The 27,861-nt window shown below is 43.0% G+C and overlaps 2 protein-coding genes across 12 annotated transcripts in view; one reads left to right on the top strand and one right to left on the bottom strand.

Moving 5' to 3' along the window:
* Positions 1-349: 349 nt before the first annotated feature.
* On the bottom strand, positions 350-14,555 carry sh3tc2 (SH3 domain and tetratricopeptide repeats 2). Of its 3 annotated transcripts, XM_028416066.1 has the most exons (23): positions 14,300-14,555; positions 11,482-11,592; positions 10,343-10,441; positions 9,510-9,641; positions 8,969-9,096; positions 8,687-8,792; positions 8,412-8,555; positions 7,491-7,692; positions 7,302-7,375; positions 6,958-7,153; positions 6,582-6,721; positions 6,336-6,386; positions 5,936-6,240; positions 5,110-5,304; positions 3,970-4,830; positions 3,670-3,890; positions 3,420-3,586; positions 2,991-3,168; positions 2,753-2,903; positions 2,524-2,646; positions 2,292-2,442; positions 1,997-2,193; positions 350-1,447 (listed from the first exon to the last, which is right to left on the bottom strand). In XM_028416066.1, exons 2-23 carry the CDS (start codon positions 11,504-11,506, stop codon positions 596-598), a joined length of 4,698 nt encoding a protein of 1,565 aa, XP_028271867.1. In that variant the 5' UTR covers positions 11,507-11,592; positions 14,300-14,555; the 3' UTR covers positions 350-595. The 3 variants fall into 3 exon arrangements, with proteins under 3 accessions (XP_028271867.1, XP_028271866.1, XP_028271865.1); XM_028416065.1 differs by lacking the exon at positions 11,482-11,592; XM_028416064.1 differs by lacking the exons at positions 11,482-11,592; positions 14,300-14,555 and adding an exon at positions 11,593-12,784.
* Positions 14,556-17,824: 3,269 nt separating this feature from the next.
* ablim3 (actin binding LIM protein family, member 3) overlaps positions 17,825-27,861 on the top strand; it is a 35,445-nt gene continuing 25,408 nt past the window's right edge. For 7 of the 9 annotated variants that reach the window (XM_028415834.1, XM_028415833.1, XM_028415832.1 and 4 more), the window contains exons 1-2: positions 17,834-18,214; positions 23,671-23,808. In XM_028415834.1, coding sequence (XP_028271635.1) covers positions 18,202-18,214; positions 23,671-23,808 — 151 coding nt within the window. In that variant the 5' untranslated portion in view covers positions 17,834-18,201. Of the gene's footprint in view, positions 18,215-23,670; positions 23,809-27,861 lie in introns of all 9 variants that reach the window. The other 2 variants (XM_028415826.1, XM_028415828.1) reach the window with 2 other exon arrangements.

The following is a 27,861-nucleotide window of genomic DNA, read 5'->3' as shown; positions in this document are numbered from 1 at the left end:
TCACTGAATATTTTCTTTCTCTCCAGCACAGGCTGCAGCCATACTGCCCCTTTTAAAGTTAAAATCAGTATAATACTGCCCTCTTGTGGTGATTTGAGATTGAGCCAAATTTGATAGATTGGTATGTTTAAAAGGTCATGCACCTTATTGACCCCTGTCCACAGGAAAATGTTCTCTAGGAAATGATCCATCTTTGATCCATCTGACTGATATTACTGTATCTGATATTAGATTATTCCTTGTGAAGCATCAGCATGTTACTGGTGTTCTTAATCTCAGTATAACCTCGTTAAGCTTTGGTCCTCATGACAAACATGTTTTTCTGTAACACATAAAATCAACACGCAGGGAACAAAATATTTTTTAATGTTTGTGTCATATCTACCAGAGATACAAAACTGTAGAAAACATATATTAGAAGCACAGTGCATCGTGCACAACCACATTACACTAAAGGCACATGCTTTGAATTCACCTATTACAGTTTTACAGTATTCACATCATCATCGTACAATAGGTGCCATGTGGCTGGAACGTTGCTGGTCAGTGACCAGACAAGGTAAATATTAAGCAAAAATAAAGTGCTGCTAGAAGGCTATGAGTCCACATGTGTGCTGTGTGTGTCACAAATCTCAGATTTGTCTTTCTCTGTGCCAGCATTGTCCTGGCTAACGGCCTGAGCCACAGTGCGGTCAATATCATCCTCTTTTTCACTTGGATCTGCATGACATGGATCTGCCTCTCTAGTGGGAGTGTTTTCTTCATCCTGAAAATCAGAATCCATGTCTCTGGCATCTGTCTGATTTGTGACGTCTCCTGTGTTATTAGCAGGTATTTGGCTGGGCATGCTGTGGTCTGTGTCAAGGTCCGAGTCTTTTCCATCCGCTGGGTTCTGGTAAGTGTCTGTGGAGGTGCTGGAGTCTGAGATGTGTTCCTTAGCTGTGTCAAAGGACTCTGTGAAAATACTCTCACTATATGAATGACTGGTGATGGTGTCTGCCTCAGACGCCTCCACATTAGGGCTCTCTGTATCAGGAAGGTGGGGATTGTGTGCTTCTTTGCCCTCTGAGTCAACATGAATCGTACAGATTTGTGGATCTGATTCATCTTCACAATTCTCATCTTCAGGCGTAGGACCAAATATGCAGTTTCTGTTAACCAAACTCTGTCTACATCCCACATCAGAATTTGAGTCCTCTTCCTTTTGGCCAGGCTCTGTGTCTGCATTGATCTCCTCTCCAACAGCAGCGCTTTCCACGCCAGCCAAAACTCGCTTCAGACTCTGGGCTCTGTCTCTGTAAACTTGGCACAGCTGAGCATCGGGCATGTGGTTGCCATGGATCTCAGCCAATTTCATGTACACCACATACAGAGTCTCGGGGTTAGCTTGGTCCTCAAGTGCCGCTGCCAGAGCCAGCTGGAAGTAGCCCACTGCATCAAAAGCATCCTACAAAGAGTGTAGACAGAGATCAGAACTCTCATATAAATTAAACACGTATTTCTCAAATTTAACATCATCATTTGCTGATGATGGCAGATAACAGTAATGGCAGCGTTACTGTTGCTCAGAAGGTTGTTGTTAATTGATGAAAGAAGCTCTCAGAGGTCTACTGATTTCTAATTTGCTGTATTGACAAACAGGCTCAATGAGTGTGAAAAACACAGCACTATATTATGGAAAGCCATTCAGTCGGTCAATAAATGAATAAGCAAGGCTATGAAATCAAAACTCTTTGTTTCATGACACTTATTTTGAAATGGCACATTTATATTGTTGCTCTTTTCGTTTCCTTTCCTCTTATGCAAATAAAAGGGTGGTGTTATGTTGAGACTAAAGCAGCTGTACTTGTTTGGGAAGACTTCCATTAAATGAATGAATAGGGCATGAAATGAGAAATGAGATGTGGCATTACACAACAGTCCACTGCATATTGATTGCTACATGTTCAGAGACCTGCCCTGTTGCATACAGCTTGTACTAATGCCTCTCCTTTACCTTAAGTTTGTGTAGTGTGAAGTCCCCTAATCTGCAGTAGACTTTGGTGTAGTAGCGAGCCTCCATTGGGTGCTCCATCACAGGTGGACACAGAGACAGAGACTTCAGGTAGTAGTTTTCTGCCATCTCATACTGCTCCATGTTGTAGTAAACTGTAGCCAGCCGATGATAGGCTGTCCTCTCATTGACCTGCACTCCTGGGTGAAAAAACAAACAGTGTATCACCATCACAGCCACTCTTATATCTGAATTTACATCAGTAAAGGCGTTTACGTCAGGCCTTCCCACTGTGTACCTGTTTTGCTGGCGATCTGAACAGCCAGTGTTGCATACTGCAGAGCCTCCTCCTGCTCGCCCTGGTTCATCAGCAGATCTGTCAGTTTACTTAACAAGCGGAACTCAGAATGTGTGTCTTTGATGCTCCGTGCAAATGGCAGACTGCCATCCTGAAAGCAAATCAGCAAATTTAGAATAGTGTCGCCAACAATGTCAACAACACGTCTTATAAAAAACTGATCAAATCTCACCCTGTAAAATGGCAGCGACGCCATGCGGTTCCTTTGGCCTTTAAAGTACACATCTCCAGCCTCCTCATAGATGCTCATAGCAAAGTGAGGGTCATTCATCCTTAATGCTGTCTTCACGGCTGCCTGTTAATCACATTGTATTCATAAATCAATTGAAAGAGTGAAATAGTGGCTGCTTAGTCAGACCACTGAACCCCCCTCTAATCTAACCATTCCACTCTTATTTCACCTGCAGGTACATGTCGGCCAGCTCGTCCTCCTGGATGAGGTAATAGATGCGTCCCACCTGCAGCCACGTCTCTGACTCTTCCTCTCTCTTGCCCAGATCAATAGAAATCCTCAGGCTCTGCTTGGTGTAGTCAAGGGACTTACGAGATGATCTGCACAGCACAGAACAAAAACATTAAAAATGAAACATAAACAATAGGTGTTATGGCAAAAATGAAAAAGAATCTAAGAGGAATCACTTCTCAGTGTTGAGTGAGAGGTAGAGGCTGCTGAGGATTTCCAGATATTCTCCCTCCAGTCTCTTATCCTTCAGCTCTCTGGATACTGACACACAGTGCTCATAGTAGACGATACTCTGACCATACAGCAGCATGTCAGCATAGAGACGGCTCAGCACTTTGGCCACCACCATCTGACCTGGTAAAAAATGTACAAATATTGTTGTCCACCAGAGAGCACTGTTTCAGCCATAAACAATACTGCTTATTTTCATCAAGAATATCATGTGTTACTCTTTCAGCATCATGTCATGTTACAATGCAGTAATACGAAGCACAAAAAAAGCATCAAGTCTTGTTTTAGTCAGAATAAATGGAAAAAAAAAATCTTGTGTCTGTTTGCTGACATATACCTGAAAGGTTTTCTTTAATGGTTGAACTTGTACTTACTGTGCAAGTTTTTGGCATGTAGTGCAATTAGTAGCCCCATTTCATAACATGCCCTGACGCTGTGACTCTTTCCCCTGTCTTTGTAGCTTCGTCCAAGCCAAAGGTAGGTCTGAACGTGTTCCTCATCTGTCGGGCTCTCCCAGAGCTCCAGAAAAAGGCACAAGGATCTAGTAAAGACAATAATATGTACTGTAAAAAAACTGCAGACCTGATATAAAAATACCTTTTCATAAAACAAAGAATATCTGACCTGACCAGGAAGCGTTCTGCAACCCAAGGAGCCCCCACATCCAGGGCCAAACAGCCCAAGTTAGCCAGTGCCAAGGCCTGATTCCTCTGGTTTCCACTTTCTCTGGAGATTTCTAAGGCAGAGTAGAAATGCTGGCCTGCTTCTTGGACACGACCCTGATGCCTCAAACACAGTGCCAGGAGGTTATGGATCACACCTCGCTGAGTGGGACTGTCTGTGCTCTGCAGAGTAGAGGAATACATGCAGATACAAATGCTTATAGTGCACTGAATATAATCAGTGTGTCATTAGTTGGTGTACCTGTAGGGATGTGAGCAGGGGTTGTAGGACATTCTGAGCTCTTTCAGCCTGACCTGTCAACACCAGCAGCCATCCAAGCAGCACAGAAGCCTCAAAGCTGTCCTCCTCATTCATGTGACCTCCTGTCTCCACAGCTTGTTGTGCACAATGCACTGCTTTATCAAGAGCACCGTACTGCTGGTAAACAGAGGCCAAGCCTAAACACAGGTCTCTCTGGGTCTTCATGTCGTCCCCCTGCTCAGCTATAGCCAGGGTCTGCTGCAGGTAAACCACAATCTGAGCAGGAAGCAGGGAGGTCCCTTCCTTCCAGCAAGGATTTAGACGAACCGAGTTCCTGATAAACAAGTCAGTCCTCTGGAAGGCTTCGTGGAGGGAGTGGTCTTGTCTTGAGTCCAAGCTCAGAGACGCCAGTGCTAAATAAGGCATGTATTTACGATGATAGAGCCAGCTCAGAAGCCAGTTGAGGTCCAAAGGAACTATAGGTCGCCCCTGGACGACAGAGAGAGTCACTGAGAGAAACTGGAGTCGCTCAACAAAGGGAAGCGCATCATCAGTCTTTCTGAGAAGCAGGAAGAGGCTGGAGATGAGGTAGCAGACACGAGCCTCCAGGTATTTGTCCACCATTACCACTGACCTCCTCAGGAGGAGTTTTAACAGTTCAACTTCATCTGTGGATGCGAAGGCGTGGCAGGGTAGACAAAGGAGCAGAGCGCTGGCCTTCTCCAGAGTCTGGGGCAGTTTATCTGTCATACGTTGCTTCAGGTAGATGGCAGTGAGGTTTGTAAAGAGAGCTACAAGGAGCGGAGTATCTGAGAAACTATTGACAGAAACGCTGAGAGCCTCCTCGTAGTACACACGGGCCTGAGGAGGAGTGGACAGAGATGGTTTTTGACAGAATGTAGGTTGTAATTTCTTAAAATAATGTCCTGCAGCAGAACAATTTTAACCTGTGGTTTAATTTAACAAAATGTAAACATGATTAGCTTTAACATTATGCTAAAGTCAAAGTCCCATCAAGCCAAAGTTACCCTGCAGCAGCCATTAAAAAAAGCAGTAATGAAAACTATGCCATACTTTGTTGTGTCTTGTTACAGACTTACTCTCACACACAGTCACAGCACATTGAAGGTAAATACATGCCTGAGAGAACTTGAGCTTCCTCGCACACAGTCTTCCCAGGACAAAGCATGCCCGTCGATGTGCCCAGTGCATGCCCATTCTCTTAGCACACTCCCTGACACTCTCGAGGTGTCCTGACAGTTCATCTTCTGTCTTACCACTGAAGGTAACCCAGAGGAAAGAACACTGCAGGTCGTACAGGGGCAGAAAGTCCTCCTGGAAAAAACAACAATGCATTATATGGCATCCATCCACCCACCCATCCATCCATCCATCCATCCATCCATCCACCCACCCATCCATCCACTTTTGTCTGCTATTCAGTTTATAGTGGCAGCAGACTAAGCAGAATATTCGCTCTCTTTATAGAAACATTTTCCACTTCCCCCTCCTGAGGCGTTCCCAGGCCACATGAGATATGTAATCCATCCAGCAAATTCTGGGTCTACCATGGGGCCTCCTCCCAGAAACCCCCCCAAAAGATAGGTATCGGTGAAGATGCCCAAACCACGCAAAGGAGCAGTGAGGTGGGTTAGCATTCTGAATAACACACCCTCTGTGGTAGAAAACACACTACAGACCTGGATCTTAGATCCAGGTGTGTGAATTTATCTAGAAATGCTAAGATAATAAATGCAGATTGTGTCCTGGACCAGTTCTTCACTTCTTTACCCTTGTGGTGCTGCTGAGGGAGTCTTAAGATTTCAATCCAGTACATGTGTTTTAGAAATTTGTATAAAACTGGGAAAGACAGAAAAAAAATAACAGGCTGGAGTACAGCGGTGCCCGGTTTCAGTTCTTGGCCCTGTAATAAATAGCTGAATGAATAAACAGGGACTCTGCTGACCTGGAAGTGCTCATGGTTGAACAGGGTCAATGTAGGGTCATTGAGCTCCGATTCCTCCCCGTCCCAGCTGTTCTCCTCCAAGAAGAGAGGTGGCTCTTCCTGGAACTCGTCCAGTTCTCTGAATGTGTCATCCAGAGTGAAGGAAAGACGTTCTCCCTCTCGCGGCAGAGGGTTGTGAGAGTGATAGAGGGACAGACGAGGAGAAGAGTGAGACATAGATGTGCGGGGGGAGGACTGGTATGGCGGCGTCCCTCCACTCTTCTCTGACATGACGCTATGACGGGTGCTCGTAAGAACCTTATGATCTTTGAGAACGACAGATAAAGCAGATAAGTGGATCAGTCTAAGAGAAAAGGAACTCACAACAAACAGATTTCTGGGAAAACATGACAAGCGTTACCCTGTTTTGGCTGATTCCTGATGTATGTAAAGTCAGTGTCATCCAGTCTATCTGGAAACACACAAGGTAAATCAATTTAAGCATCAGGTTTGCAGTTGGGAGAAGAGATGGATTTTTTTTCCCCCAGAATGAATCACAAACAGTATCTGTGTTTAGGAAACAAACATGACCTATATTAGAGTTATGCCTCAGTGGCACAGCCCTGTCTTTTACCCACACTGACAAAAAGTCCAGCCATTCCTTTACCTAGCCTGTATACAGAGCTGATGTCAGACGAGAAGAGTCTTTCCAGCAGGCTGCTGCTGTCGCTTGGCTCAGAGCTACAGAGGTTAACCTGAGCCAGGCTGGCCTTCTCCTCCTCGGTCAGAAAGACGAGTCGTTCATCTCTGTGTGAGTGAGACAAAGACTGCATTATAATTTCAGCTATCTCTCCATTCTCATCACACCATCCACCCTGTCCAGACTGCAGATACACTTAATAGGATTTCATAACAGATTAGCTCAGCACTATAAACAAGAATAAAAAAAATGTGGATTTCACAGCAAAAGACGCACAACATCATGAGATAAGTAAATCATGGCATTTATTGCGTCAGTGGGAAAAAAAAAATGAGTTTTTTACAGGGGGGTGGTGTTTTGAGGCTTGACGTGAGCCTTGTGCACAAAGCCGGTGTGTCCTGTGGAAGTATGTCTTCCTATGAAAATGCCTAGGCTCCGGAGCAGCAGACCCTGGATCTCCACAGTATCACCTTGGTTCAGCTGGAGCTCATCTGGCCCCACTGGACTGTAGTCAACTACTGCAACACACGAACCCATCACTGAGAAGAAAAAGAATGAGAATATTTTTAATCTAAAACAAACTATAGAAGTCCAACAATTAAACCTAAAACATATCCCATTGCATTTATAAGTTGTAGAGGGAGAGTCTTATGGTGCAGTATATTTATGTAAAATAAAGTGCTTTACTCATAGGATGTTCAAATGGTTCCTTTTCTATTGGTGAGCATCCAGCCTGGCCTGGGTACTTCCTCAGGAACCACCTGACCAAACAGGAAGTATGAGTGAACAACACTTTATGAACTGCTCCTCTGTGTTAACAAGATGATGTGTAAATAATGGCCAATAAATAAAGGATGTGTCAATAAAGTGACTCACTGATAGAAAGGATAGGGCAGCGGCTGCATGGCATTGACTGGCACCTGGCCGTGGTTTCCTGAGGAGAGCAAGGTGCCCTCCCACATGCTGTCCTGCCCTGTGTCCTTCACCATCATCAGGTCATTCTTTTTGAATGACAGCTGCTCTTCATCCTCCTCATCCTGCTCACTTCTTGTAAATAGCGCCTTAGCAAAGAAGGATCCTGCAGAGAAACTGATTTATCAGCAGGCAGACTTCAACTTCAGACACACAGTGCAGACGTGTGTAAATCCAGACACACAGAGTGTTTTCAGTTACTATTTTGCTGCCGATAAAAGGCGTCGCATTTAAGTTAAAGATCAGCAAAACTGTTCCAGCTACTGCGGCCTCATTCAGTCGGAGCAGATGATGGATGTTTTATATCCTTTTCCCTATTAAGTTAATGTAATTCTCATCACTATTCGCAAGCACTGCAGTCCTGTTATATGTTTCCTTGAAGCTTTATGCCTAGGGGAAATGTTCAGGAGAAAGTAAAGATGTCTGTGTATGGATCAGACAAGAAGAAATCAATACACATGCATGGAGGTAGGCAGTGCACACTGATACTGTCATATGTGAAAAATAAATCGACTGGGGAAACTGAATGATGGAGGTCTTAGTTTAGAGAATAAAGCATAAGCTGTCTATTTCTATAATTTCATCAAGAAGTAATGTGTGGAATTAAGTCCTACTTAGTGTTAATTGGGGTCAGTCTGGAATGGATTAAAAATAATACATTAAATAGCAGCTGCAGTCACTTCACTCTACACTTTAATTAAAAGTGCAGTCTCTGAAATGTCTTCAGGCCTAACAAGTCAGATTCACAAACTGGATTTTGTACTTTTTTTAAAAATATGACTTAAATTACAGTCAAATGAATTACTGTATCATGACTTTACTAACCCTCTTGGAGTAAAAGTCCCAGGTAGAGCGTGGCCAGATGTTCCTCGTCCACAGTTACATTGATCTCCAAGTCACTGAGCAGCTCTGAGTCCAACCAGAATGACTGATCACACAGGAAGTTCTCCAAGCAGCGAGCCACATACCCTGACAGAGAGAGAGAGAGAGAGAGAGAGAGAGAGCATGTGACACAAACCAAAATACTACTAAAAATTCACATTCACCAACAATATTACTGTGATAAAAGAAGACAGACACTGGATCCTAATTAGTCCTACCTAATGCCAGGTATGTTGAAAATTTCCAGATTTCCTCCACAGTCTTAAATGTGAGCACAAAGCTGTCCTTCTCAGCGTGGACAGACACCAGACGTGCAGACAAGTCCTGCAGAAAGAAAGTCTCATATTACAGCCATCTTTATAAAGTGCACAATGCATTTATGATGTATTACACTGCAAATTGCATTGCAGGAACACTATTGATCATTACCATATCAGAAGGGTTAAAAGTGCAGTTTAGTTTATGTAATGTCTGCTTAGTCAGGTCAGACTATCACTTACTTTAAAGAGCTGCATGACGTCCTGGCTGTTGCTTTCCACCACTCTGAGTCGTGTGCGCAGTGCCTCCTGTAGAGCCCGGTCAGGATCCACGCTAGAGCGTCTTCGGCCAGTGAACAACAGCACAATTTCTGGACAAGAATAGCATTATTTTGTCCATTTATGCCCAGTTTGTTGTTGTATTTAGAGGATACTGAGTAAAAATCAAACTGAAATGAAACTTTTTTTTTGTTCAAGTCAAAGAAACAAAACTTTTGAGAGTTTATTAAAGATTTTCATGAGCACTCATATTTCAGTGAGATGCTTTGTGAGCACAATGTGGGTCCCTAGAGGAATAACAAAGCTATTAGGCCTCTTACTGGACGCTCAGTGTGGCCATTTAAATCCATTTGAAAGGAAGAACCTGGGGGAATCTGATGGATGAGGCTAAACTGCTGAGTGAGTAAAACATTAGTAGACATGGGAATGTGCTTCATCAGTATTCATAAATAATATCCATGGGGAAATGGTTGTAGTTTAGACCAGGATGCATCATGAAATGTACCTGAAGAGAATTTCTCTCCCAGTGATACAGTACTTCCTCTCAGTAAGGCTTCTTTCTTCTTCCAGTAGCTGTCAGTCTCCGTCCCACCTTCACCTGACTCCCCCCCGAAGCCATCGCCCTCCTCACCTGCGCCTGAAAGAGAAAAGAACAGATGAAGTTCAAGAGGTCAAACATTCAGTCCACCAGGCAACGTTTTCTGAACAGCATATCACATTGTGTGATTAACACAGGTGTGTAGCATGTGGAAACACTTTTATCAAAATGATCATCGTGAGCGGTTTTAAAGTAAACTGCACGTCTCAGGCTGGTTTGTAGATATAGCTGCAACTGTTGCCAGATGATACAAGATAGCAATCACTCCATGTTTTGGCTGTAACATTTAGACTTTTCTGCAGTCCCTTTAGCCTTGTTTTACAGTCACAGCATGCAATATGTTAGACTTTTATATATATCATCATCATAAATGCACACACACACTGCAGTTATCTGTTTAATGTACTTAATGCACTTTTAACAAAAGTACCTAACCTCTGAACTATATTAAGCACATTAATTAAGCAGAAAAACAGGATTTGTCTATGATCTATAAATATCAGCCTGATGCATGCACACAGGGATAAGGCTAGTTTGTGCAATATGACTATGACGGGTTTCCCCCTGGTTTGTTCCTTTGTGCAGGGAGGATATCCCAAACACTTCCTATGTGGCCACAGAGAGAGCAGCACCGATAATATAAACCCAGGAGTAGTTTGTACTACACACTTTAAAATGTTATGATTTTCTATTTAGTGGTCCAGAATACATGCCTGCTCTACACAAAAGAGCGACCATACCTTGAGTCATGATGTCATTTCCTGAGAAGTGCTCATTTGCTCCCCCGAGAGTGTATGGTGGTTCCCTCCAAAGAGCATCCAGCTCAGCTGGAGAGATGTCTATAAAATGGAAACCAATCAATAATCATACTGAGCATGTCAGTCTCCTCTGTTCCGCCTTTGAGCCAGTGAATGATCAAATTAAGTTCGTATTGGTGCAAATATCACACACAGGAATAGTTCAGGGTTCATGCATGTTTTCTCCAACTGCTCATCTCTGCATTAAATACAAAGCTACAGCCAGGAGCCACTTAGGTTAGCATTAAAACAAACTAAACATAATCTTCTTTAATGTCCATTAATGTTTCATGCCTAAAAAAGATAAGATGAAGATAGAAGGTACAAGTGTTTCATTCAAATCAGTGTTAGACTCTGCCTAGATCTGAACTAGTTCTTGGCACAGAGTGGCTCCAGGAAGTTATTTGTGATTTTGTTTTTGTGCAAACACGGCATAATGACATTAGCTTAAGAAGGGCGTTAAGTTCTTACAGTCTGTACCTGCACCAAGCTCATTGTGTTCTGGCTGTAGTTTTACCACACAGACATGAGAGTGGCGAGAAAGTGAGGGTATTTTCAAAAACCTGCCACAACAGGCTTTTACATGGAGACACAGCAGTTTATACTGGAAACAGCAAGTTGTTGGTTAGTTTGAGGAGTCTTCGGGGGGATACAATGACGCTGAACACACTCAGGCCCGGCACATGACACACACAGCTGCACTGACATCAGAAAAACCTCCAGGCTCACACAGCTGTCAGGCTCCTGACTCCTTAAAACATACTTTCTTGTCAGTACGGTCACACCATCAGACACCACTTACAGTGACATCAGGTTTGATTAGAAGGATATCAGCATGCTTTGTCAGTGCAAAAACACAACAGAATGTTATTATCTGGATGCAGAGCATTCACAATAAGACAATGGGTCGCACAATTTAGCAACACAATATGCAACATGACATTATGCCAAGGAGGACAACAACAGCCTATTCTTTCCATCCTACAGCACAGAGCACAGTTAGCACCAACAGGACTGCTTGAGTCAACACAAGCACAGTCATGCTGCTACAGTGCAGAAACACACCATGCCCACTTTTTTACCTTCTTGGCTAAATGTGTTACCCATGTTTCATATAGACCTATACTCCCGTCTATGTGAGAGTAGCAGCCCGTCTCATGACAGTACAGCACAGAGAGCAGGCTGGGACCAACCTGTGAAGGAGGAGAGGCAGACTTTGATGAGCGGTCCACAACAGGGGGAGTTGAGGAGTGGTCTGCAGCAACAAGACGCCATCTGGCCCAAGAGCCGGCAGCTCCCAGAGATCAATGCCATCCCATCAGTTCCTCTCAGCCTCTTTAACAACAACAACTCACTCTCTTCCTCTCTGTTAGACAAGCCCCATTTCCCTTCCTATTTCTGTATCCCCTTTCCTGCCCTGCTCACTCTGCCTTGCAGTTTACTGGATGTCTCTCCTGTCACCCTGCATGCCTTATCGCTTCTTCTTCTCAATCTGTCTGGGTCTGATTCTCTTGCTGTCTCCATCTCACCCCCTCCCAGCAGTCTCCCTCTCTCTCTCCCTCTCTCTCTCTCTCTCTCTCTTCAGTAACTGCCCAGCCAGTCACTGAATGCACAAAGCACTTTCTGCAATTGGTATGAATATGTGTGAGTGGGGGGCAGGCCTCAGTGAGGGTTTCCCTATGTGTTGTGTACGTGCTCGGGTCAGTGGAAATATGAACAGAATGTGTGTCACAAAGACAATGTGTGTGTCTTTTGTGTGTGTGTGTCGCTTGGATAACGTACTGCTGATACACTGTAAGGCAATGCCACAGAGGGACAGGCTGCAAGGTCACAGCAAAGTGGGAGTGAGAGTTACTCAGATCGGTTTATCCACAACACAGAACACATAACTCCACTTAGATAACAGATATGACCGAGCCTCAATCTAAACTGTGAGGTCAGTATGAAGGAAAGGACACAGTGTATGGAGGCTCTCAGTCATGACCACAAAGATACAACTAAACCGTCTAAGGCCAGAATCTTTGACCTCATGTTGCCCTTTACCCTCTGAGGAGGAAGCAGTCTATTTTACAACAATGGCCTGCATTCAGGGTGGAAATTCTTGCCCTTCTGTGAAGGAGGACTTAATATATTTCAGCTGATATTGTTTGATGTTCTCTTACAAAGACTGAAAAGTGTGTCACTGGTGCATTAATGCTAGGTTCTGCTAACAAATCAAAATGCCACAATAAGAGCAGAGTGAGTGAGCAGGTGAGTTCCTAATCTGATTGTGTGATAATAACAAATGACTGAAAGTGTTTAACAATTGTATTACCACCTGTCAGGAAGCCATTTGCACTTTTATTTACTACAGCTAAAGCTAAACCATCGTGTCTTTCTTTACCTCAACAGCCTGTCTCACACTTTTTTTCTTGTATGTCTAATCATGCCTCCTTTCCTTGAATAGTTGATAATCTGGCAGCAGACTCTGGGCACAAAGACAGACTTATTATTTATAGACAGGTGTCAGACATTCTAAGGAGGAAGTGTACTGTGTAAAATAACTAATTAATAGTCAACATTGAATTTTAAGCTTTACTTAATTGTGTATAAAAGGAAGTAAGAGCTGCTAGATGAGCTGCTGTGTGATTTTGAAAGTTGATTTTTGATTGTGTGACTCCAATGCTCAGATATGACTTCCTCCTCTAAGTGTGAATATGTCAAACTTCAACACCCTTGAACTTTAAAGCAGACCATAAAACATGTCTCTCTTTAAGCCACAACAATCCAGATAAGCTGAATTACTGGTACTGGCGTACAGGACCCGCACATTGCTTTAATGATGCGTCACATGACAGCTGCCTTTGCACTGTGCCCGGGTCGCTGCTTGCTTAGGACCAGTGCGTTCATTGTGTTTATATGGTGGCTGAACGGTCGTGATTGAATCTGTTCATGTGTATCTTGTGAGGCAGAAAGCTGTAAACAGGCGTGTCAGGGCATATCCCAACACTTTTTAAACTCCCCTGCTTGTTTTTCCATCATGCGACAGATGTCTGATCTAATAATCACAGACTTCTCAGGACAGTCACATGTATGGACTTTTGTTAGCAGTAAGTCTCCAAGGACAACCATTTTAAAACATAAAGATTGTCCATTGAAACATCTGTTTGTAGTGATGCTGCATATCCTCTTCACACGACACCTGTAGCTGCATGTTTAGCTGCATTGTTAGAACTCTTCCTCTTCTGAATGACTGCACACTACATCACTTTGCATCAGTCTCTTATAAACAGTGTACATGATTACAGAGTTGTGAAGCCACAAACACGGTCCCCACACAGGCAAAAACCTGGACTACAATTGTGACACTCGTTGGCCCATGACAATAACATTCAACCTAATGAGAACCATACGCTGCTGGCTAGGCTGTATTCTAACACATGACAAGGAAGGGTGTTGTTTGAGCTGTTTGTGTGGGTTTGTAGATGCAGAATTTGTTGAAGACGAGTTACCACAGAGTAATATGACACAGGGGTTCAGGGCTCTAAGTATAGACTAACCCCCTGCACATGCCTGTGTGGCTGGGATATAGAGCTCCCTGCAGGGAGATTTCCACACTGTTGCATATAGCAGCATTTGTAACTCCGAAACAACACAGTGTGGTAGTGTTGTTGCAAATGTGTCAGGATTTGTGGATAGATCAGTTTTCCACGACTTCACATTCTTTCACTTTTCCTTCTCACTTGAAGGTGAGAAGGATTAGGAACTAAAATATCAGTCAAACACTCATTTTAAAGACTCACTGCTTATCTGACCCTCTGTGGACTGACAACAGCTTTATGGTTAAGTACAAAGTACAGCAGTATGCAGTAAGCAGAAGCCACAGTGAGTAGCCTAGTAAAAGCAGAAAAACACTCTTACCTCTGCGTTGCTGCCAGCTCTCCCCTCTCAATTCATTCCTCATGTGCGTGGCAGAATGTGTCCATATCTATGTGTGTGTGTGTGTGTGAGGTTTCACCATGTAACTGGTGAATTGCATATCATGACAGCTGCCAAAGCTGCTGTCATTCTCTGCTGTCAAAGCAGAAGAGTGGAAAAAGAGTGTGTAAGTCAGTGAGAATGGGTGTGTGTGTGTGTGTGTGTGTGTGTGCTATCCAAGACAGCATGTCACTGACTGAGGAAGTCTTTTGCTTTAACTCCTCCCTCCTCTTTTTTGGGACAGTGGGACAACCCTCTCCCTCTCTCTCTCTCTCTTAGTGTTCCCTCACTCACTCCTATCCACACACACTCCTTTTCTCTCAAAATCCTGACATGTAAAAGCCTACAAGAGGACTAGGGTTTAAAATATAATTCATTCCTTTTTGAACCCTATCTCTTCCCGTTCAGAGAAGCAGAAACAACACACAGTCTATTTCCTCATTCTCTAACACCAGTTGCACCAGCTTGGTTAGACGGGCTCAGTGAAGGCAGCAGATTAAACAAACAATTACCTGTTTTGTACAAATGTTGTGTCCATACCAGAGATATCACTTGTCTTCATTTCACAGCTGTCAGTGTGATTCCTGCTCATCAATCCACACACACACTGTCAGAAATCCACTAAATTCATGTGTATTGCATGAGAGTGTTTAAAAAAAAAAAGAAACAAGGAGAAGGCGACCTCTCATCATTCACTTTCTGGGTCATGTCCATCCCTATCTGTGTGATGGGAGATAATAATCCCTAGGCCGGCGGTGCGTTTAGTTTCTCTTGTTTTTTTTACTGCTAAGTTAAATATAAACTCTGGAGCTGATTGTGTAGCCCCAGCGCCCAGTACACCATGACAAAGTCACCCTGAGCACGAATATCAGCCTTGCACTGCACATGTGATCGTGCAATTGGCTATGCAAGGCTGCAGGACACAGACCATTTATTCTGCTCTGTTTACAGAAATGTGTGTGTGTGTGTGTGTGTGTGTGTGTGTGTGTGTGTGTGTGTGTTTGGAGGTAGGAATAGACAGAGGGAATGTGGGTGTATTAAACAGCAACAAATACCAAATAGACAGGAATGGGTGGGGGAAACAGCTTAGCATTCAGGGGTGGATTGTGGAAGGTAAATTGTTGGTGTTTGTGTGTAAGGGTGTGTGTACTTTAACCCAGACATGTTGATGCACAAAGGGCAGGGATTGTGAGACTTAGTGAAGAATGCAGTATTCTGCTGATCAGTGATAGTGAAAGAGGACACACAGCCTCTGTGTGGTGGACAAATAATAGGAAAACAGTGTGTGGATGATTAGGGTGTAAAACAATCAGGCCACAAAACCTGTACTCACGTCATGTGTTCATATAAAGTGTCACATGAGCCGTTGTGTATTGCTTGAGATGGTTTCCAGAGGGATGTCAACACTGTGCCGGTTTATTCCAGTAAGGACACACATCAGTGGATATTTGCTTTTACAGTCGATTAGAGGGTTGCTGGCACTTTTGCAGACAGTGACAACACGCTGTTGACCTGACAGCCTTCTGCCCTGTGCTGCCTTTAGAGCACAGGAAGGCCAGCTTCCTGTTTTTCTGCCCCGTCAGTTTGGAGGACAAAAGCACAATGTGGGAATGACACAGGAGCACAATCACCACCCGGCACACGGCACACGTCAGGACCCACAGAAGTACCCACCTACACACACACCAAAGATGGTTTATATCAGTAAATCATAATGAGAGTGATCAGTGCTGAGAGAGGACAGGAAACACATAAAACTGCTGAAATCTAGGTCACTTTTGATGCGGTGCATTTTATTTGATTTAACCACGTGTCATGTGAAGTGTGCAGATGTGTCTAGTGAAGCAATGATTTTTTACATATAGGCAACTTGAGAGAGAGAGAGTAAAAGAAGTTCTTGTCATCTTGTGCTACTATTCAGCTCTGTGTGCCTGAGAGAGAGAGAGGGAGAGAGAGGCGCCTCTCACATCCCGCCATTGTCCAGCTTCCTAAAGGCTTCAGAAGCAGGGCTTCCTCAGGACACAAGGACAAGGAAGCAGGTTAGCTTAGTAAAAACAGCACACAGGCTTAATAAAACTGAATGTGTGCAATAGTTTGACCATCTGATGAAAATGTCCAGAGGGTGATGGTCTGATTATTCCGCTTTATTTCTCCTAACCTTTTCATGTGTTTATTGTTGTTTTGTTGCATTTGACCTGCTTTAATTGTTGTTCTGTGACTAATGGCTGTGGATAGGAGTTTCACCATTAGATGGAGATCTTTCCACACTGCGGGCGATCACAACACTGAGCCAGCAGTGCCTAATATTGAGTGGGGACAAACTCAGATTTGAGCTGTGATGTCTGGCATAACTTCACAAGGCAGCTAAAGCAATTACACTATGACTGTAGTGGAGCATGTCGGCCCGCAGTTACACAATTAACCTGGCCTCCGCCTCAGCTCCACTGGAAATAATCCAATTAACTAATTTGCTTACGTCGATTTTCCAGAAGAGGGCGGTGTCACAACAGTTTTAGCAACAAGCCCAACCCAGCGCTGCAAAAACACCAACAAGTCCTTCTATAAAGGCTCTCCAGACTATTTCATTCAATTTGTTTCAGGTGTTCTTTCTCATGGAAGGTGACTAATGCGGTGTAAATTATTGGGCCTAATTTCAATGGCTTGTCTGATCCACAAATTCATTTAAAATTCTTCACACAACGTGAATCTTCGTCCCAAACATGATGTGACAATGAGGCAAGACTTGAAGGACTTTTGAACATTTAACACTTCTTGCAGTGTGATGTAGGCTATAGTGTCCCCAAAGCGTTCACAGCAGCCCAGAGTGACGTCGCGTACCCAGGATATAAAGAGGGAGCAGTCAAGTCTCCCGCAGCGTGTCCGGAAATGAAGCTCATGTACTTTCACAGTAAAAGTAGAGAGTTTCAGGGCTATCGATGCTTTAAGCAGCTACACAAGAGTCTATCCAATACAGCGTCATTCTGTTGATAGAAAACCAGGCTGATGAAATGTAATTGCTGAAATTAAATTTTATTTAGCTTTTGTGGAAAACAGCATATTTTGTTTGAAATTTGAAATTAAAGATAATTGTGTAGTAGTAGTTTCCAATTTAATGCATCTCAGTAATACCTTAAATAGGCAATTTAAAGGAGGAAATAAACTTTAACGTAAAGCCTATATGTCTTTTAATTTAAAAAAAAAATCTTTTCAAATTGTGATCTCTTGACACTAATGGGTAAAATAAGGAATTCTAAGGCTACTAGATTAACGTTTCATATATGAACATTGTTTAATGTGTGCTAATGTTAATAATAACAGTCAATTAAGGAATTTTTGCAGTGTTTTTGCAGACTTTATTTTGAAAGCAGAGACCGGAAGTGGAACCCAGTGCCTGTGTTGACAGCGTGAGAGGCGCACGGTGACACGCCAGGGGAGCGCGGTGGAGCTGGTATCAGCCAGGAGTGAAAATGTGAAGGTGGAATCCGACTGAGCAGCATTCTCTTGTCATTGGTGTCTATTTCTCTAAATTATAACAATAATAATAATAAGGAGGAAAAAAAAGAAAGAAAGAAAAAAACACAACGAGGTCGTGTGCTTTTTTGGGATGTTACAGTTAATTCCTTATTTCTTTTCTTGTATTTTTGTATCCTTCTTTCTGCCCATGCCCACCTTCTCAGACATTGACTGGAAGCTGTGTTGCTGAGTGAGGAGCATCATTTGCCGGATGTTCATTTTTCTATTACTCAATTTCGGAGGAGTAAATTGCCCCGTGAAGATTTCCTCGTGCTTTATGGGATTATATTGGACGAAGCCGCTTTGTTTTGGACAGGACCACATTGGGCATCATGAGTTCCAGTGGTAAGTCCATTCTTGCGCGCTTTATGCTTTCACTTGAAGAGCGCAAGGACAATAACATGTAGGTGGGAGCAGCGAGAACTGTAGAACAATAATAACCTGGAATATTTACTGGTATTTACAATAAATATTCAAATAAATGACTAGAATAAATATTCAGTTACTAGTCACTTAAATTAAACAATGAATGCATGTGAACGCCTGTAAATATTGTGCGCCAATCCCTTACAATAGACTTGGAGACGGTTTAGAGAGGATAGTGGATCTAAAAATATCCAGAGGTCAATGTGGCATTTGCCCAGAGTTCATACATAGAGGAGCATTTTTGGGATTCTACCATGCACATATAACAGCTGTTGCCTCACAGTGTCTTGCTTCTTTACTCTGTCACTTCTCTTTAATCTTCTTCTCTCCTTCCTCTTCCTCCTCTCTGCCTCTCTTGGTAGACCACCTATACTGTCAGCTGTTGCCTCTCTTCCATAAATGTCCCCCTACACTTCTTCCTTGCAGGAGCAGGAAGCTGTTGGGTTGGAGTTTTTTTTTTCTTGTCCTGACCACTGTTGGTCTCATGATGTTTAGATGTGTGTGATGCCTCACATGACAAACAAGTCTGACAGCCTACGGGCTACTCCTGTCATACTTACCCCAGAACGGCCTGGGGACGGCCATGATGCTAAGCTGACCTTGTATCCGCTGACTCTGACCCTGATCCTCTGTCAGCTGAATCAGGGCTTTCCCTGTATGGCTAGCGGGTCAGCTGTGTGAGTGTGCGCACACTTATATGCATGCCTCCACTTTGTTGTGTTTACAAGTGGATCTACTTATCAGACGTTGTGGATCTCAAGGTTAACTTCTTAAGAATCCCCCTCGCGCCACCCCACCCCCCCTGTCACTAAGGCCAGCTGAAGTTGATGTGCACCAGGTGCTCTGAGAACTGATGGTGTCAGGCTCTTCCTGTCCACCCTCTGGTATTACTGCATCATTCATAATCGAGTCTGTCATTGTGTGCCACTACATTATTCATCCAGTGCTCTTAACTCTCTGATACAGAGCCATGCCTGGCTGCCAGCTCCGTGCTGTGCGTGTTGGGAGTGGTGTTGCAGCTTCTTGTGTCCTGAAGAAAAAAAAACGAGTATAATTCTTTTGTTTAAGCTTCACAATGCTTCTCTCAGCTGACACAGAGGGGGGGAGGAGCACACGCAGCCAACATGTGGAGAGCTGTCATAAGCTCTTTAAAAGCATGTGCTCAAACAGGAATGCACACAAATGTGGTCAACGGCGTGCATGTGTGTGTGAACTTACATATGTCTGCATTTAACTGTGTGTGTGACAGCACTGTCACAGCAGGCAGATGGTGGTGTGGCATGTGTCTGTACTCTGGCTCTAGGTGTAGAACCACAGCAGGCATCTCAGCTGAGGAAAGAACATCTTCTCTCCTCTCCCTCCCGTCAGTCAAACATATGTTCCCCTCTGCTTTCAACACTCTCAAGCTTTGGACATGAATGGGCCTGTTAGGCTTTGCTGTGTGCAGTGTTTTCCGCTGCATTGGGTGTTATAGCCCAGAGGCCAACGACTCGCACAGAGTAATTACACACAGCTCTGACTGTCTGTCTTCATCTTCTGGACCTTCTATCTCTCACAGTCATTGGATTGTGTGTGGCTGGTCAGACTCGTATTTTCTGCCTGGATGGCAGGACTGTGGGTTCAGCAGGTTAGTTTCTAGTTGAAAGGTTTTATACTTATATAATAGTTTCTAAAAACCAGTTTCTACGGGATGGAGAACGTACAGTTGGTGTGTTTCAGGGGAGTGATAAAACACATGTTGATCAATACACTGATCATTGAGCTCAGGGACCTGGGGGGATCTGCAGAGCCATACATCACAGGCAGCACTGACATGCCTCGGCTTTTCTCTGTACCTCTCCATAGCAAAGTTCTCAGGTATGAAAGAAAACACAAAAAGACATTAATGTACAGACTGTTAATAATTTTACCTTAAAAATGTTGTACTGCTTCTGAAATAACTTAACACGTATGAACAGTGGCATTGTAAGCTAGATGAAGTAATTTTAACCAAATATATTTATGAAGTAAATATACAACTATTCATGGTTTGGTCCCCAGACAATGCATCATGGCAGTATATGACTCCAAGACTACCAACTAATCAATCAGAGTTACTTTGGCAGAATGTGTTCAATAAACATAAAACAAGTAGTCCTCATTAAGTTTTGATAACTTCCATGAGAACAAGGGTAGAAAAAGAGGCTTATCACATGATTCCTGCATATCTGCCTCATCTGGTGAGCAGTCCAAACAAGAGCCAAACACCATTTATCACTGCTGATGCCAGGCGCCTTAGTTCAATAACAGAGAACAAAGGTGGGAGGCAAAGATGCACAGATGCTGGGATGGACTGATGAATATTCATGTACAATTGTGTACACCTGGTATGTATTACAGACCAAAGAAATAACAAAATAATAAAATAACAAGCACATGTTTTTCTAACTGAGTGGTGCTGCAGTAACCACAGTGATTGTGGCTGCAAATGAACAAGAAAAGGAAACATTGTGGGAAAATATTTGGGTTTCTTTTTCATCTTTACAATGAGATCAGAGATGTTTTGCTTATTTAAATAAGCAGAATAATCAGTGTACTAATTGAGCTCAAAGCCAAACCATTGTTGTGTCCATGAGGATGCTGTCTCCTTGGCTTCTGGACTGTGTGATCAGTCAGACTGTAAGTAGCTCTCTGACCCCTCTCTCTGTACAGTGACTTCATGTTTGTGGTACCCCTGAATGCTACCATCTATCTCATGAATGCTCCTACCCAAGGTCCTGACAGAGATAAAAGGAGTTAAAGAGAGGGGCTGCAGGGAGGCATGGAGGGAACACTGGCTTTGTTATCTTTTGAGATTTTATGTGAAACTTTAAATAAAATGATTTAAACAATTATTCTTTCAATGGAGAAATTGACATTGGTGGATGAGTTGAGTTTAACTTAATAAAAATCCAAAAACACAGGCATAAAAGTGACTGTTCAGTTAAAAACCTTTTGAATAAATCCTAACTATTATTCCTGTTATTGCCACACAGAAACATTGCAAAACAGACCAAAGCTTAACTCTGTTCTCTATCTCTATCAGACACCCCATACTGTAAAAAGTCAAAGGATCTTCCATTTCTTCTTTGACTGTCTGGACCTTCTGGACCTCGGTGGCCACATGGAGCACACATGGAGTTTTATTTCATATGTATATTGATAGAAATAAAACGCCCAAGAATCCTACTTGCATGCTAAACCATATGGTACATGGTTCTACGCTGTCCACATAGCCACAGACCGTGGGCACACATGCACACACACAGCTGTTTTGCCAGCTTATTTAGTATTTGTTCAGCCTGATGCCTGCTGGAAGTTTTGGAGAAGGTGTTCATGACTCTTGGTAAATTTAAGCTGGTTACCAAGCACAACATATATGTAATGATTCATTGTAACTCCTCAGTGTCTGTTGTTGTGTTTTTCTGTGAGTCTGCCCTATTCTAAGCTCTTCTTACTCATCACCACCAATCTCCCAGCATCCCAGGGGTCAGGGGCAGAAATAGCAGTCCCTGTGGGATGCTGTCGGCCTCACTGACCACAGGCCTGCTGTTATCACCTGTCTGCCAGAGGCTGTTTCCTCCTAGGGTGCACTCGGCTGATTTGGAGTCGGTGGATTACACCTGTAGTCTGGTGGCTATCATTAGAAGAATGACTCAACATAGGGAAGGATGGAGGACTGCTCGAGGGCTCTGTAATGGGGAGAGGTTTGCTGCGCTCAATGAGAATGAACGCACTGACACAATTTGATTGAGTTACATAATGCCCTACCACATGAGCTGATTGTATACCTGGATTTCTGGGGTTAGAATCTCATTGACTGAAACAATGACAGAAATTCTTGCTGGTTACCTCCTGGCTTTAATTAGTTTTGACGTATGATTCTCTTCTATAACTTTGTCTGGCTGTGAAAGCAGACAATATAACCAGAGGTTTGTTTTGGCCCACTTTCAGAAGGTCAGCATTGTAAATAAATGCCTGTTGTGCTATCAGTTGGTGTTGGCAAAGGCTTGCTTGTACTTGTACATTAATTCCTATTATCTCTCATTCACACCTGATGGGATCAGCATTGTTAATTTAGTTTTACAACAGCAAAAGTGACACTTTCAAGGGAGTACCAGTGGCTGGTCACTTATCTGGCAGGGCAGTGGACCCCACTGGTGCTGCCAGCATTGTAAAGGAAACAATGAACTAACAGAGATTTAAGTGTGTGGGAAATAATTATGCTTGCATATTTTCCAGTGCCCACACTGAGCTGAACAGGAAAACAAACAACTACAGTCATGCATACATTTTCTCCTACACCCATGGATGTATCGCCATCGTTCTCACATACACTGTGCTGTCAGATTCATTGCTCTGGCTTTCAGATGTGCAGCGCTGTTTAAGTGATGCAGGTCCTTTGGGATTCATCCAGTGAAATGGAATCAGTAGCTCTGTCACGCCAGTCCTTATGCTGGTGCCGCTCTGAGTGGAGCAGTAAAGTCCTTCAGTCAGCTATTCAGGTAGTCAGGCCAGCTGGTTACCCTGCCATTATATCCCTTCCTGAGAGAGCAGGGCTACTTATACTCCTTAAGGGAAGATGGAGATAAATAAGAGACTGAACCCAGCTGTGGTGGTTGTCTAGTTGTGGAAGATAAGAAGCAGTTTACAGCCCAGAAGAAGCAATTTACCTTTAGAGAGCCACTGTAATAAACTAAAAAGCAAATTCAGTTTCCTCACTTACTTAAAATTAAGTTATGTACCATGTGGACCTGTGGTATTTATTGCTGCCGTGTCTGAGAACTAGCTCTTGTTGACTGTGTGAAACAGCATCAGGTTTGCATGAGTCTGACATGTAAGCGACTGTATAATGAGGTAAGGGGATCCATCCACTTTCTTAACTGTAACACACAAGTGTGTGTGTGTGTCATGCTGTATGAGTGTGTGAAAAATAGAGACAGTGGGAGAGAAAAGCCTGGAGCTTACCCAGCTTACATAGGTGTCAGACCTCACAGCTTTAGAACAAGTGTTGACAGAAGTACACACTGATCTTATTGTGTGAACTTCACACAATACAGTCTGTAATGTAGTCAGCCCGCTTTTCTGCTGATGGACTCAAACACATTGGAGAAGCATTTAAATCTAAAAAGGAAGCTTATCCATTTTGCTTTTTAATAAATACAGTCTTATTATGTTATTACTATGATTATTATGCCTATTGTTTAGATTCAGTCTGAATTTTCTGTTATTGAAGATTAGAAATGTCGCATTAAGAGAGTTAGTTAGAGGTGGATGAGTTAAACTCTCTAAGCAACAGATTTCATTGTAATTTTTATGCTTTACTAAGTTGTAATGTGTATTTTTCTTGTCTTCAGCAGCTTATCGCCAAGGCTCAACAGGCAGTGAGCGGAGCTCTGGGCCGATTCGATGCCAGAGATGTCGGGAAGTATGCAAGGGGGAGGTGGTGCGAGTACAAGACACCCACTTTCACGTCAAGTGTTTCACCTGCACCGGTAAGAAAGTGAAACTTTATCCCTAACAAGACAACACTGCAAGTGTTAGAGTAGACAAACAGCTGCACTGGGCGCAGGTATTGTCTTACACAGTCCCCGGCCCTGGGTCATCAAAACTGCTGTTAAAGTTATATAAGTCACTCTTGGTCACATGCTTACCTTCTGTGCACACACCCACACACACACACATTGACTGATATATTGGATCATCCATCTCCTGCTGAGTGCTACTATTAGCCCACAGAGGGGATTGGAGCGGATCAGAGGTGCCTCATGGGGGACTTAGGCTCCTGCTCAGGTTGCTTGTTATTGTGGTAGCAACTTGGAGGGGATTCTCCTTTGGTTGTATGTTGTGGTGTAATGAGACTGACTTAACTGGCTTTGCAGTGCTATAGATGAGCACTTGTAACCTACTAATTGATGCAGTGGTGACATAGTCACACATGCTGTTAATGTTATGAAGCATGTTTACTTATCTGGTCTATTATAACTTTATTCCAGGGAATATTTATTTGTGTAATAGTTTGTGAGAAATCAAAACCAAAGCAAATCTACTGGTTTCAAACCAGCATGAATTAAAGTGTGAAATTTAGAAAAGCTGACAGTCTGCTGGTGAATGGGATATTCCTATTTCTTTGGCAGAGCAAAATCACTCTGACTCAGGGATTTTTGTAAAGCCGTGTAAAATTGGCAACATTAGCAGAGTTAAGGGCAGGTCTGAAACAAGCTTGTGACAATCAAGTATCTGTGCATGTGCAGATTAGAACTCAAAGAACCGAGGAATGCTATTTGTCATGCTGCTGTACAGCCCCGAGCAAGTGTACTCAGTATTATGATAATAGATCCATTTCTAAAGCAAAGACAGTCAGTCATGGAGTAAGTCATGCAAATATGTTTCAATCATCTGCAGATGAGCTGAGATACAAAAGTAACACAATGAATCCAGAAGAATAGGTTATTATCACATAATTTTGGTATTTTTTTGTCAACACATGTTACACACTGGCTGAATTGTGTAGATGGATGAACATTGTTCAATGATCATTAAGTATTCTGCTGACTGTGCACAAAAAGCATTAATATCATTATCATAAATGTATGTAGTTCTACAATATACTCTCGGAAAGGCATGCACTGATTTACCAAGCAAAAACAGTAGATTAAGTGCATTTGAACAACAGACAATTTATTTTCATATAGTTCGTATACTGTGAAGTTTGTTTAACTAACCAAACAGAAGTCCTGTAGTTATTTAGCAGCCAATTAGAGATCACGTTCATTCTGTTGTTTGGAAGGGAACCGGCGTATCTTCACTTCCTTTTTCGTGTAGGAGTGAGCAGCGGAAGTGCACATTCAGCTAAAGTTAGAGCTACCAGCTATTGTACTGTGCTCAGGCAACTCGAGGGGAGTTTTGTCGTTATTCGGGTTATGTTGCTATTTAACAATATGATACTACAGTGTGTGAAATAATAGTAGTTATTCTAATGTGCAGCGCAATGCCTTCCGTGCTAGTCATGTTTAACGATGTGTGAAAGAATAGGTATACTACAACTACTACCCACTACAACTCTGTAGTTTATTAGCAGTGATTTGACGACGTAATAATAATTAGTGGAAGCCTCTAACTGTGTGACAGTAATTGTAGTTTCAAATTTTGTTCCAAATCTCTTTCACAAAAATAGTTTCTGCTGCACAAATAAACAGATTAAGTGATGGAAACATACCTCTCATTGATCAGGTATTGGTAAAGTAGGCATTTTAAAACAGTTAATTCATTTCCCTCTCATTTAAAGCCTTTAAGTGCATCTGTGCATCCCTATAGATAGACTCAAAATAATAATTTCATTTCATTTACTGAGGATAAGTGGCGGTCACTGAAACCTCTGTGCAATTTCTCAAAGCTTGAGAAGAGGAAAATAAGTTAAGTGTTTATTACTGTCTGAGCAGCACTTTGATGCTGTGCAGCACCCAGACGTTTTACAGTAGATAAACTCATTGAAGGCTATTCATTGGAGGGCTGTTGTAAACATTCCCTATGTGTTGCTGTCACACACATGAAAACACAGGCTTACTGTGCACACGTGCAGACATGCACTCATGCATGCAAGCGTGCACATCTATAGGTGTGTGCACGCTCGCTGTGGTTGTGAGGGGTTGCTGTGGTAACGTTGTGAAGGGGCACCCGGCCCCTGGTTGGTGGATATTCTCAGCATCTCTGTGGTGCTATTAACCAATCAGAAGGCTCTTTTCTGTGCCCCAGAGAAAAAGGGGGGAGCACCGAAAGCGAGCAGAAAAGAGAAGAAGAGGGGGGATGGGGGTGCTGTTCATGTCGCCTAAACATTACATCATCACTTAATAGCAGCCTGATTCTCACTTTCCTCTTCTTCCTCCTCTCACTCATAGCAGCTGCACAGTAATGGAAAACTGTCATTGATCGCATTGTGTTAGTTCACCTATCAGACAACACTCCCCTCTCATGTTCCAGAGAGTTCTCCTGCTCCCGTGAGGCATCGGGGCACAATTGTGTGGCCAGGCTCTGGCACATCCCTTCCCATAATATGCTCTCCTGTTTGGGCTTTTGCATGACCAGCAGTTTTCCAAAGCTCTTATTGTTCTGTGTGTAAACCCCCCCTCACACAGAAACATGTTGCATGTTCTTTTCAACTTCATAAACACTCTATTCTCCATTGTCTGTGCTTCTAGTCTCTGCTTTCCATTACCCATCTGCATATTTTCTGAGGTTTCTAAAGGGTTCCAGTAAGTTATTCTATATTTACGTCTGTCTTTGTTGCTTTTTTTCTGTGTTTTTCCCCTTACCTTCCATCTCTTTCTCTGGCTTTCCCCCTGTCTTTCCTGATAACACTCACCCGAGCATGAAATCAATTTCTCATCTTGGGACAGGATGACATTGGCATGTGGGGTGTGAGATTTGGAGGCTAATAGCTAAACTGTATTATACCATTGCAACACAGTGGCATCTGCCGCCAGCAGCCAATTGCCTTATCAATCCCATGTGTTTATGAACGCTTTGATTGGAGTGTGTTTCGACATTTGATTTTGTTCTTAGCTGGGTGTTATTTATATTTTTTCACAAAAATCAGCGAAGTTATTGACCTTGACCAATGTGATACTGTGAGCCTCACTCATTCTTCATTTTCGCTGCAAATCCCTGACATAGATTCTTAGTTATTTCCCCCCATTTCCTGCTTCTTTTTTCCTGTCTATATTCAGTCTTGGTTTTCACAGAAAGGGCTGACTATGCCCCTCTGAAGAGATCATGATCATTCAGACTCTTTTAGACCCACATTCTCTGAGCATGTAAAAAATACACACAGCCACCCCATCCACCATTTTACCCTCCCTCTATCTTAGCCCACACTTTACCTTGTGTATGCCACATTATCATAATTCCTTTCGCATGCATTAGTCAGACGAGGACCAGATCACTAATCATGTGCATTTAACCTCTCATTTGAACCAATTGTACCACAGCTGATAGCGTGAAGATGCAGGCAATGAAAAAGAAGTCTGGAAAATGCTTAGGATAGAAGCCCGTTCATAGACAGATGATCAATTCCAGACAAAGAGAAGGCGGCGGGGGTGTATATGTGAATTATGTTAGCTTCTTAGTGTAGCAGCAGGTTGTGGTGTATAGATGATGTGGTGTTGTATTACTGGTGTATGGGCTGACTCGTGCATACTGGCCCGATGACATAGTGACCATATTTACCCAGCCTCCAGAGCAAAATAGGCACACTTATATTCCAACAGAAACGGCGGGGCCTGTCAGCATCACAAGCGTAAATCTAACTTAACAAATAAATCACAAGCACAGGAGGCAGCATAGGTGCATGTTTCTTATGCAGCCAATGCACATTCTAATAGAAAGCACAGAAGCAGAAAGATGCTGATGAAGATACAAACACAGACACGTTGGCACACAAACTGCCAAGCTGCTTGTGTATTTATTTGTGTAGACAAAACAAATCCCTCTCATAAAACAGCACTAAAGGAAGTAACAGATTTACACAGACAGGTCACATAAATACTTGA

Source organism: Parambassis ranga, chromosome 10, assembly GCF_900634625.1.
Source record: "Parambassis ranga chromosome 10, fParRan2.1, whole genome shotgun sequence".
NCBI classification, from domain to species: Eukaryota; Metazoa; Chordata; class Actinopteri; family Ambassidae; genus Parambassis; species Parambassis ranga.
The sequence above is the reverse complement of the archived record's forward strand: the minus strand, read 5'-3'. Positions and strand labels throughout refer to the sequence as shown.